The sequence below is a fragment of the Echeneis naucrates genome, chromosome 19 (assembly GCF_900963305.1).
Source record: "Echeneis naucrates chromosome 19, fEcheNa1.1, whole genome shotgun sequence".
Lineage (NCBI taxonomy): Eukaryota > Metazoa > Chordata > Actinopteri > Carangiformes > Echeneidae > Echeneis > Echeneis naucrates.
Window position 1 is genome coordinate 17,598,127 of NC_042529.1, and position 12,359 is coordinate 17,610,485.

General features: G+C 39.4%; 1 protein-coding gene across 1 annotated transcript; it reads right to left on the bottom strand.

Annotated features, from left to right (window-relative positions):
- Positions 1 to 5,945: 5,945 nt before the first annotated feature.
- chrm3b (cholinergic receptor, muscarinic 3b) lies at positions 5,946 to 9,458 on the bottom strand. The gene is made up of 7 exons (XM_029528415.1): positions 9,356 to 9,458; positions 8,983 to 9,152; positions 7,424 to 7,719; positions 6,928 to 7,262; positions 6,748 to 6,882; positions 6,538 to 6,702; positions 5,946 to 6,451 (listed from the first exon to the last, which is right to left on the bottom strand). The coding sequence occupies exons 1-7, from the start codon at positions 9,456 to 9,458 to the stop codon at positions 5,946 to 5,948; spliced, it is 1,710 nt and encodes a 569-aa protein (XP_029384275.1).
- Positions 9,459 to 12,359: the final 2,901 nt, after the last annotated feature.

Consider the following 12,359-nt stretch of genomic DNA (forward strand, 5'->3'; position numbering starts at 1 on the left):
CTCAATATTTTCTGGGCTAACCTCCAAATCCTCAGTATCAGCAGCAGCATCCAGTTGTATGTCCCAGAGCAAATCACATTAATCTTGATTGCCGCTAGTTCCACTTACACCTGCTAAGACAATGAGAAACTATCAATTTTCCCTCTGCACTGTCTTTGTGTTGTCTGGACAAAAAAGAAGTAAATGTAGATACCACAGTTTTATCACATTGCTTAAAAGAACATGAAACTGTCTGCCCTTCTTTGATGTGTCCTTTAAGATGAGAATAGAACTCAGTCAAGGAATAATATTTGGCAGTGCAGAAGTCAACGTGGCATGTAAGGTCCACTGACATACTCAATCTGGGCTCAATCACACATTTCTTGTGATTTCTGTATAGGTGTGCTTTCAGAGCGGCACACTTTCGAAAGGTCCTTTTGTGATTAAGCATACAACACTGCAGTACTAAATTAGGTGTGTTGCTGTGAATTGTTATATGTCTCACATAGGCCGAGGCGCTAGTTTGATGTCCACAGATCTGGCAAAAAAGCATCATTGCCTGAACGGTGAAGTACCCTACTTCATCTGTAATACAATAGAGAAAATCAAGCTTAATACAGATGAACATTCAACTGAGATGATGCTGAATGCAAGGTGGAGAAACGGTTACAGAAGAGTAAATCTTCAATACTGAAAACCCTTGTAGAACTAACCCATTTATTGTGAATGTTGGTTCGTCTAATATACTTGTGCGTTAATGCTTGTAGAATCCCAACCGTGTAACGCACAATCAAATAATAGACATATTTATTTTCATGGCAACCTGTGCTATCAGAGTATTCATACTGCAGAGATGTCACATGAAGGTGAATAAAGTTATATGACCACAAAACAAAAGAAAAAACAAAAACGCAAATTGTTGTTCACAGAAATGTATTAAATTCACACAGATCTAATGGTGGGCGAGGGCAGGGCAGGCTCACTCTGGACAGGTTGCTCATTGTCCATCGCAGGGCCATCATAAAGAAACTGACAGAGTGAGATAACCACTACCACACTTTAGTTTTTCAGTGTGTGTATGTGACCATCAGCAGGCCACAGTGGAAGATCTTTATTGAGTGAAATTATCTGTGCGAGGCAGGCACAGAAGTGCTACACCACAGTTAATCTAGGGGGAGACAAAGAACAAACAAGATGCAGCAGAATGGACAGGGAAAGGGAAGCAGGTGGGGCTAGTAGGATAAAGTGGAGTGAAGGATGCTGTCCTTTTCCTGCCACCTCACTCAGGATTATGAGAGTGTATTTCTGTGTAGGTCTTTGGAGAGGTGGGTGTCCAGATAGGTAAAGATGTTCAAACAGAGGAACTGAATTAAAAATAAGACACATGGTGACATGGTGACCATTTTTGGCAGGATTAATCAACTCCTTATGATGTGACTCAACACAAACTGTCAAGTGACACCACACATTCAATGAGTGAGACCATCACCAGGGCTCATAGTCGGATCACCGTGCGGCAGCACAAACAATGCCAGAAACAAACAGAGCCACTGAAACCACAGGGCACACCGCAGCCCAAATAGAAGTGGGACAGGAGGGCCCAAGCAATATCCCTGCAGACAGAGGCCAGTGGAGTGGGGAAGCCTCCTGGTGCACAAAGACGTCGGCATAGGCAATTCGCCCATGCTCCAGGAACAATCCCCCCTCCTAAGAACGAAGAGAGGGAATAGTAAAACATCGCACACTAACCAGCGTCAGACCTGCCTCAATCCCTGTAGCAGAAGCATATTGGTGGACAGAAGAGGAGGGTAGGGGCAAATCAGAGGGCTACAGTACACTGTTGTCCTGCAGCCTGCTTAAACAGAGAGCCCCCTGACCCGCCCCAGTCCATACCCCAAAGTGTGGTAGATTAAAATCCTATGTATAATGTTTGCAAAGTGCAAAGTGTGTGCTGAGTAAAGAGTGCAATTTAAGAGGCCAGGCCAGTGAACCTGCAGCCCACAGCCAGAGGGTTGCTGGGGCAGGGGTCAAAGGGCCTACAGGTGGTGAACTTTTTACTTCTAAACTCAGAAAAGGAATATTACATATTATCATTTTTCCCCAGGACATGTCCTTTGGCTTCACGCTGAACAAGTCTCTAGGACTTTCTTTGACCCATGCAATACAGCAGAAATCAGATCATCATTTCCAGATGACTGTTTTTCTTCACAGTTCAATCAAAATCTGTACCTCTCCAGGATTGTGTTTGAATTAAGTGTTTTAATTAATGATTGCATGTTAAATTCTTTCTTTGAGGATTTCCCAATGATTGGCTGCATCATTGGCACTTACATTCTGATACCTGCTCCTTCACAAAATAAAGCTGAGAATGTGAATAGGAGGTCCATCCACAGTATTAATGTGCAGGTACATTGACTACTGTCTCAAAATGTCAAAGTCTACCACAAATATTATTGCCAATGTGGAAACAATGTGTCCGTCTTCTATATATGACTTGTGGACATGAGTCTACCTTGAGTTGATTGGAAAGGGTCAGCAGCCTAAAGCTTTGGACACCATAAGTTAGATTTCATTCTTCTTTGAGACACTTGTGTATACAGGATACACTTGATTTTATATGACCATGTAAATATAAAAAGGACTATATAAACACATTTTACTTAATTACAGGGTACCTTTTTCAGCCCACGTTGCTGATCACTGAGTCTGAGCCAGCATTTTATGTGGCTCATTTCAGGATGAGAAATAGGGTTGAAATGTTTGTAGACCTGATGAAGACTAATTTTCAGTGCCTATGTCACCCCATGCTAACCCCTGAAATATCCTGTGATACCATTATGTCATGTTTTGCGCCCCATAATATTGCCATAACTACAGGAGAGCACCACCCCACCATATTAACAGAAGACCCCAATGAAAACTCCATCCAGCCAGGCAAGAGAAGGCAATATATATTGGAATCACTTCAAAAATTAATCGACCATTACCACCACCAAGGGAAATCTAAAACAAACTGTTATTTTATTCTGATTTCTTTATTTCATAGAAATTAAAAGAAAGTTTTACGTTCTAATATTGTTTCAATCACTAAGAAAATATTACCTGGTCACAGGTGAATTCACGCATTCATGCACCCTCCACTAATGAGTGTTACAGTATTTCAATTTCCAGATCTGCCTTCTTAATCTAGCAGTCCAAATACACCTTTCAAATGTCTGTTTTTTTTTTCTTTTCTTTTTCCTCTTCTTTTCTTTCTTTTTTTGGGATCCAATGCATCCTTTACTTGTAACTGGAAATACATAAGGATCACATTAAACCATTGCTGGACTCTTGTCCTGTTGCACAGCCATGCTCTGCTGAAAAGGATAACAACATCTGCTTATACTTTAGTGTTGGCTACATATCACACTTTACATCCCACAAAAGAAGGGCAGGGAATGTGAATGGGGAGCTAAGTAGAAGTTACATATAATACAAAAATGTCACATTTGGAACACTCTCTCTGACAGCAGACAATGTGACTTCACCACCTGTGTGGATTAGCATTTAGATCCAGTATACTTCAAACTACTTTTTGGGATCATCTCAGGAATTGAGTAACACCTGCAAGGAGCTGTGTTGTGGCATGAGGCTCCACAAGGGAGATATTCCCATTAAGATGTGACAAATGAAAAACCAATGAAAGCTAAATAAACATATCTATAAAAATATAAACAAGAAGACTTATAGGCCTAACACTATTATATCTGATGAAAACACTTGTGTCCTCAGGGTTGATTGCCTCAGTTGAGCCTATTAATGCCTGAACCTTACCTATTTGAATTATGTTCTTATGTTTCACTTTAAGATGCTTTTTCCATGCTGGGAAAAGTCTCTTGCTTTCACGAATAATGGTGGCACAGTGTGAAAAAATCTTTATTGACAGCTTTTACTTTGTAATAGCCAGCACTGAGTAGTTAATCTGTAAGCCACTTGATGACACTGTTGGGATGTTATTTGAGAAACCAAGAGCCACCGATTTAGCGGTGAAAACAACATATTAATATTCCTTCATTCATTTTCAGAAATCATTTCATTTTATTATTCTTCAGGTCATTTCAACATGTGAAATGTGAAGCATTGATGCAAAAATGACAAAGTTGGATTGTTAAATTGCACTCATGAATAAACGCTTTAGTGCCATTAGGTACTATATAAGACTGTCACTCTGTGAAAACAGCAGTGGTGTACAGGAATATTGTTTTGTTGTGACTGATGTCATGTGGCACATGCAAAGTGTAGAAGATTTTTACTCAAAACCTTCTTTCCTTATCTACAGAAGAATTAAACTGACAAAACTGTGATAATTTCTCTTGAGATGTCTGATCTTCTGTCACTAATCAAAAATTGAATCATATCAGACATTCAGGTCACTGCTGGACACTCGGTGAAAAAGCACTCTTCATGGGCCTGTGGAAACAGTCTAGAGTAACTGTGCCAAACTTTCAGTTTCAGTTTCATGTTTATATACATTTCTGAGCTGTGCTGTTCATGGATACTTTTCCCACAGTACAGCACAGAAGGAAAATTAACTTAACTCAATTGTTCTTGTTATGAACAATAACAAGGGCCAGTCTAACTTTTTATGCCTTATGTTTTACAGTTTTCAACAACTGATACTGGAAGGGTACAAACTCTTTATCAAACAGCAGTGATGATACTGTATGAGTGGATTAATGTTATGCACACTCATGGTAGTTGTCAGTTAATATAATAAATGCAATTGAAACTTTTCCAGGCTACAACCAGAGAGCCGAATAAATATTACATCTCTCCAAACTAAAACAATACAATTCCACACAAGCATCAACCTGCAAAAGGTTTCTTCATACACAGGTGTACCTAATAAACTAGTATCTGAGACATTCTGGTTATTAGAAGCAATATTTTAATACACAGTAAACTGTCTGCCAGATTGATTCTATAAATATTCTATAAATTCTATAACCATAATGTACTCCCCCCTCAAAAAAAAGAAAAAAAAGAAAACAAAAGTCATATAAATCATTTAAAGAAATTAAAAACAATTCTTTTTGAATGCAGATATTTCAATATTGGAAAAAAGTCTAATTAGATCACATTTATTTATATAACCCCAAATCATAACAGTTATATCAAGAAACTTTACATGTAGAGCAGGTCTAGACTAGACAAAGAAAGACACAAAGAAAGCCAAAAGTGGCAAGTGTAAGGTCTCATTCCGTTATTCACAAACCCCCATCCTAAAATACACTTATCTACATTTTTATTTGAAATGCCTATAACATACCTAAACAACTCAATTGAAACACACAGGACATTTTGCTTGGTAGAGCCTTCACTCTTAGCTTTGGTGGATGACAATGTGAAGTCTACCCTGTGAAGAAGCAACAGTCATCAAACTCAAATAATTTTAAAAAGTTATGCATTGACGAAGGGCAGTATGTAGTGGTTAGTGCTATCGCCCCGCAATAAGAAGATCATGGGTTCAATGTCTGGCCTGGGGCCTTTCTGTTTCATTTTGCATGTTTTTCCCATGTCTGCACAGGTTTCCTCCCACTGTCCAGACATCATGTTTAAGTTAACTGGTGACTCTAAATTGACCATAGGTCTGAATGCGCGTGTGAGTGGTTGTTTGTCTCTGTTTGTCTCTGTTTGTCTTTGTGTGTTGGCCCTGCGATGGACTGGCAACCTGTCCAGGTCAATGGTATATTTTTTAACTCTGCCGTGTGACACAGAAGATCAAATGGTCACCAAATTATGAAGAAAGAAATATCCATTTTAAACCTGGCCAGCACCCTGCAAAATGCATTATCTTGCACAGACTGACAGTTGTCATTATTCAGTTCAAAATCTGCTCCCTGACATATATGTCGAATTCTAAATTTACAAATGAATCAAGAAACAAACCTTAGAAGCAGATCCATGTTCAAATTCCAACCCATATTCTACTTTGGCTCTTTCTTCTGCAAAGCCCTCCTTCGATTAAATTGAGGTTTATTCTTTCTTTGGTTCCACTGGCACATCAAGATATCCCTGAATGTTGTACGGAAGGTCTTGTTACACAGGGCATAGCACATGGGGTTGACTGTGCTGTTCACGTAGCACAACCAGTAGCCCAGGGCCCAGAGAGTTTCAGGGATACAGTCCTGACAAAAAGTGTTAACCAACACCATGATGTTGTATGGCAACCATGTTGTAATGAAGGCAAACAGGATAGCACTAAGTGTCCGTGCTGCTTTCTTTTCATTTGCCTTTTTTTCATTCTTACGCTTATTTATCTCTGTCTTGGCCTTGGAGGCAAAGCGCTTGGCCATGGCTGCATCTTTCATGGTGATCACTGCAGGTGACTGGTCAATGGCAGGGTTTGAGTGTGACTTGTTTTGATTTTTGCTGGATGACGATGACTGTTTATTCTTATTCATCTTCACCTTCCTAGGTTTATCACCATCTACTTTGATAGAAACAAGCAAACAAAGACCATTATGTATATTTTTTACATAAAAGTATCACACAAAAATTTGTAGTATTATGTCAAACCTGTTGGGGGTCTTGGTGGGTCTATATCATCAGCTTCCTCCTCTGAGCCTGACTGGCCACCAGATACACCAACTTGATTGTTATTGAGACTTTCACAGCTGCTCTGCTCTGCCTTGTCAACCGGACTTGTCAGGATTTTGGTGGACTTGGCAGATGCACGACTACCTGGCGGCAGTAAGGAAAACTTAGAGCAGAATATGCCACACCTGCCTCTGTATCCTGGTCTTCGTGTTGTGCTCTCATTCTCTGTGTTGTTCTTCTCTGAAGCAGACTGATTAAGTTCAGAGCTGCTACAGTTTTGGTAGTTCATCTGATGTAAAATGGCTGATGAAGTTTTCTGACTTTCTCCACCAGTTCTCCCAGTGCCACTTCCTTCATTCTGATCCTGGCCTGGGCTGTTGCTTGACCCAGATCCCTTTAGGCCTTGAATGTCTTTAGCTCTCTTCTCAGTCTCTTGATAGATCTTCCAAAACAGAATTGCCATTATAGTCACTGGCAAGTAGAATGCAGCGATAGCAGTGCAGAATGTAATGGTGGGCTCAGACAAGAACTGGATGTAGCATTCGTTAGGCTGGACTGTCCGCTCACCCACAATGTACTGCCAGAATAGGATAGCTGGAGCCCACAGAATGAAAGATATGGACCAAGCTAATCCAATCATGCTCATGGCCCGTTTGGTTGTACGCTTGGCTCGGTAAGTTAAAGGTCTGGTCACAGAGAAATACCTAAGAAGACAGACAACAGGGGATATTAAATTTGTCCTGCTACCCAGGGTTATACCAGAGAGCTTACAACATGAAAAAAATCATACAGCCACCAACAATACACAAAGGTGCCCACCAGGTACAATAATCAACAAAACATCAAATACATCTTGACCTGCTACCTGTCAAAGCTGATAACAAGGAGGTTCATGACTGAAGCATTACTAGCCACGTAATCTATTGCAAGCCACAAGTCGCAAACCACCGGCCCAAGAGCCCACTGGTCCATGATAATGTAGGTAGTATACAGATTCATTGACAGGGTGCCAATGGTCAGGTCAGCAAATGCCAGGCTAAGGAGGTAGTAGTTGTTCACTGTCTTCAGTGCCTTATTGATCTTGAATGACACCAACACTAGGATGTTGCCGACAACAGTGACAAGAGAAAGTGTTCCAGTGAGAAAAACAATTATGATGACCTGCAGAAGAAAGAGGACAGGAGAAAGGGCCAAAAATGGCAATTAATTGCATTGCAATACATCAGTCTTACTGCTGTGCTCTTGCAGTGAGCGCAATGCTAACATACAAAACACTGAGCTGAACCCAAATGCGGAATTTGTGTAGGAATTTGAGCCTAACTCAACAGGAGAATGGTGTATGTGGTCAAACTAAAACTGAGCAGTAAATGCCTTTATTTAGGTACGTGACAGATGGTAAAGACAAATGAATTTAAGAATGTCTGGATTTCCAAATAAAGCCGGAATTCCGTTTTTTGGGATTTGGACTAACTAACTCATTAAGTACCAGAGTACTTCTAAAGCAAAGCATTTACTTCTAAAGTAAATGATAGCATCCACATAGATTATAACAAATATTCAACCATAGATGTTTAAAAAAAAAAACAACTATTTCTCAAACAAATTATGATGTACTCTCTCATGTAAGAATCACCACTGCTATACTTTTGAGAATATAATTGGAAATGCCAAAAGCCACCATATAATGTAAAAGTGTTATTTTGTAGGTTTAGATCAATGGTGCATAATGTTTTACCAGCAAACTGTCAGGAAGATCAGGAAGAAATAGTTTCACATCAAGTACTGTTGAAGTCATAATTAGATGCACCAACAGAGTGTATTTTTCGTCATGATACTGTCGTAGATGAATCCATTAATCAGGCCATTGCTAATTTATAATTATCTTTAGATGATTGTGTGGATGGCTGGATGGATGGACATATTTATTAAGCAACGGAAGAATTCAACAAAGATCCAGAATATATTGCAGATGATTGTTAGACAGTGACGGTACAAAAATATCCTGCCCACTGAATTATTTAACCTGTACTGTTTAATGTTTGCACATTTTAATTAGGTGCATAGTGTGAATTGCAGGAGAGTTTGGGGGGTTTGACCCCCCCAGTTATGATGTCATACCCCCTAAAAGAGGTACAAATAACAGATTGGGGGGGGTTGAAACCTGGTTTCCCTTTACACCCTGGAGAAAATGTTGATCCCCCAACAACTGTCATTGTATAATTGGCATACTGATTAGGAGTATGGGAGTTTGCATTCTTATTAGAGTAATATGGAAATATTTCTATGAAGCTCACATTACTGTACAGCATCAACTATAGAATTTCAAATTATCAATGGCTTGCTGATATCTTATTACATTTTCTGCACAAATCCTTGTAAAACAACTTTCACATAAAAAAAAGTTAAAAGAAAACCAAGAGTTACCTGCCAGATAGTATGCCCTCCCAAGGGGTCAAAAGACTCTGCTGGTACCACTAATGTCCTGTTCACCAGAGAATCAGTGAAGTTTCCTTCTTGTCTTGAGATATGACTGGCATTATGGTTCCAATCACCAACTCTCTCAGATAATATGGTCAACTCCTGATAAGAGGCACCTGTAGATTAAAAAAGTACCTCAGAGAGCGAGTCCTTCATCTTCCTATCTTTCTCTGTTCGTTCTTTTATAGTGAGTTGACTGTAAAATTTGCTTAATCCTAAACACAATGTGCATGTTTTTTCTAGCCATTTAAATTTTTAATTGTATGCACAATAACTGCACTGCTGATTTGTTAAAGCTATTAAGCACTGTACGAAGTACCTAAGTTGGGATTTGTAAACATGGCACTATCAGACTTATCCACCATACCAGGAGCACTGTTGGTAAGGAAGTGGAAAAGAGAAACGTTGGAGTTTAGGTCCATGATGACCAATGGATGTCTGGAAGAGAGTGAAGATACAGATGCACAGAAATGACTCATATTTTTGTGATTTTGTGACTTAAATATATTAAATCTAAAGATAGACTGAGGTGTTCAAAAACATCTGGACTAAACATAACTGAGGAGAATATGTTTATTTCATTGCAGGTGCATTTGAAATACATTATATAGTATAAAAATCAAGCAGATATGATACAAACCAAATTTTGTGTCAACCACAGCCATGTCATATTAGTCTGCATACATTAGACTCTAATGTATGTAAAGTCTGTTCTTAAGCGTGCATCCTCTAATGATGATGATGATAATTAGAGGATGCACGCTTAAGAACAGACTTCACATGTATTATTTTATAGTGAATGTGTGAAAGTGTACAGCTTTCCAAACCTGATTGGTAGGTTCAAATAATACCCTGCTGCAGCCTGGCATTCTTTCCACAAACCCCCAACACACACACACACACACACACACACACGTACACACACACACATACACACGGGCAGGAGAGAAGCCCCCGTTATGTGCTGCAGTTGGAATGTTTGTAACAAATTATGCACTTAGCTTAAATTGTCAAAATCACTTGGCTATATTTAGGAAAAGATTATGAATAAAATGATCCCTTATAAATTCTAAAGGGCACCACCACAGCATAGTGGTTAGCGGTGCTGCCTCACAACAAGTAGGATGCAGTTTCAGTTCCTGGGCCTGGGGCCTTCCTGTGCAGACTTTGCATGTTCTCCTCATGCTTGTGTTTCCTCCAAGTGCCCTGGTTTTCTCCACCATCCAAAGACATGTATTTTTGGGTTAATTGGTGACTCTAAATTTACCGTATGTCTAAGTGTTTGTTTGTCTCTGTGTGTTGGCCCTGCGATTGACTGGCGACCTGTCCAGGGTGTACACCGCCCTCACCCATTGGGAGCTGGGATTGGCTCCAGCACCCCTGGCAACCCAGAAATAGCTAAGCAGTAGAAGATGAATGGATTAATTAACCTTGTCAAATAATAACAAATATCAGCAGGTAGGCAAAGCAAGAAGTACGGCTAATTTCTCTTCTTGTATTTTTTTGTTTATTTTACCGGTACATTAATAATATAAAAACTGAATAGTTTTCTACACGTTGTTAACACTGTGCCAAAGAAGTAGAAAGCCAAAAGAGGCTCATAAAAATACTTTCCCTATATAAACAACAATGATCATCTACACAGTGTCTGAATCAAATAGCTACAAAACCAATTACCCAAAATATAACATGCATAAGTATGTTCCTATGTTCATATGTTCCTGCCTGCACCTGTGTTGAAAATCCCCCCCCGCTCTCATTCTCTCCCTACTCTACCCAACTCTCCCTACACACGTGTCTGTGTGTCTCTCTCTCTCTCACCCTTCTCTCTGTCTTTCCCTCACCCCAACACCCCCCGAGCATGGTTCTGCCCGAGGTTTCTGCCTCTTAAAGGAAGTTTTTGCTCATCGGGGGATCTGTTGGGTCTCTTTAAATAAATTTAAATAAGTTTGGTCTAGACCTGCTCTATATGTAGGGTTAGGGTTGATGTAACTTTGTTATGATTTGGCTCAACACAAATAAATCTGAATCAAATAAATCAAATCTTGATTTGATTTTGATTTGATAAAAAAAAATTACATTTTCTCAGAAATTTGAAGAGTGCTTTGGGGGGGGTTGTTGCTGAGGAGTATGAGTATGTGTTTTTGTGTGTCTGTATGTGTCTGTGTTTCTCGGTCCCATATTAATGTATGAACAACATGAAGAACATACGCACATTGCGCTACAAATCTTTGTCAATTAATGATTTTTGTGGGATGTTTTTTGAACAATGATAATGTAGATTTCTTACAGCCATACCATTTTGAACACACCCAATGTCGTCTGACAATGTAGATTTTTATTATAACATTGTAGGTACTTATCTCACAACATAATTCTATCCCATAAGAGATCTGTCTCTGCAAGACGTTTGTCATTCCATTGCTAAAAACTAGAGTTTTCCAAATGGAAAGGCTTGCAGCCTTTTTTGTGGCTTTGCACATGTGCATTGAGGAAAATGTCAAGATCTTTAAGAGGTGAGTACCATTAGCCTGTGGAAAAAAAAAAAAAAACTGTCACAAAAAAGACCAAAACTGGACAGGAGCTGACTAAAGAAACATTTGATTTTCTACTGCTACTGTCATGAAAAGGTCTGCTTTTGGTCCATAATTTTGTCACTTTTTGCATCACGCAAGTACCAGACACAGAATGTGCAACTTTCATTTTCCACTGCTACAATAGATCTTACAGTGTGTCCACCTTCCCAATGCAACACGGAGTACTGACAGTTGAGTTCCAGGATGTATCAATGAAACTATGAATCACATCTCTGAGAGAATATCTGCTCAGCACAGGAGCATATCAGAATGCTCCCCTAGTCCTGGCACAAACACTGTTTTGAATCAGGTGTCTTAACTACTGGAGGGCTATTATTACTGTGCAGCAGATCCCTGTGACTACAAGCTATCATGTATGCACATAGTTTTATGAGCCGTTAAAGCAGGGCAGTTTAATATTCACATAAACGGTGATGGATGGTGTGGAAAAACAAAGTGCAGAGTTCAGTCCCACTGTTTTGCTGATTCTGGCATAGATTAGCATAGCCTGTAAAGATTAAATGAAATTACTAATACAGGCTGTACTAATTAAAGCCAGAACCATCATATCTTCTTAGAAATGTCTTCTCTCTGATGTTGGGAAAGTTTCGGGGCTATACTCCTGCATAAATCTATGAGACAAATTAGGAAATAATAGAATAGGAGGTAAATGAATTTCATGCAAATTCCTAATGTAAAGCCCCTGACTCTCTGTAAGACCACGTGTGCTGTTGAAGGAAGAAAAGA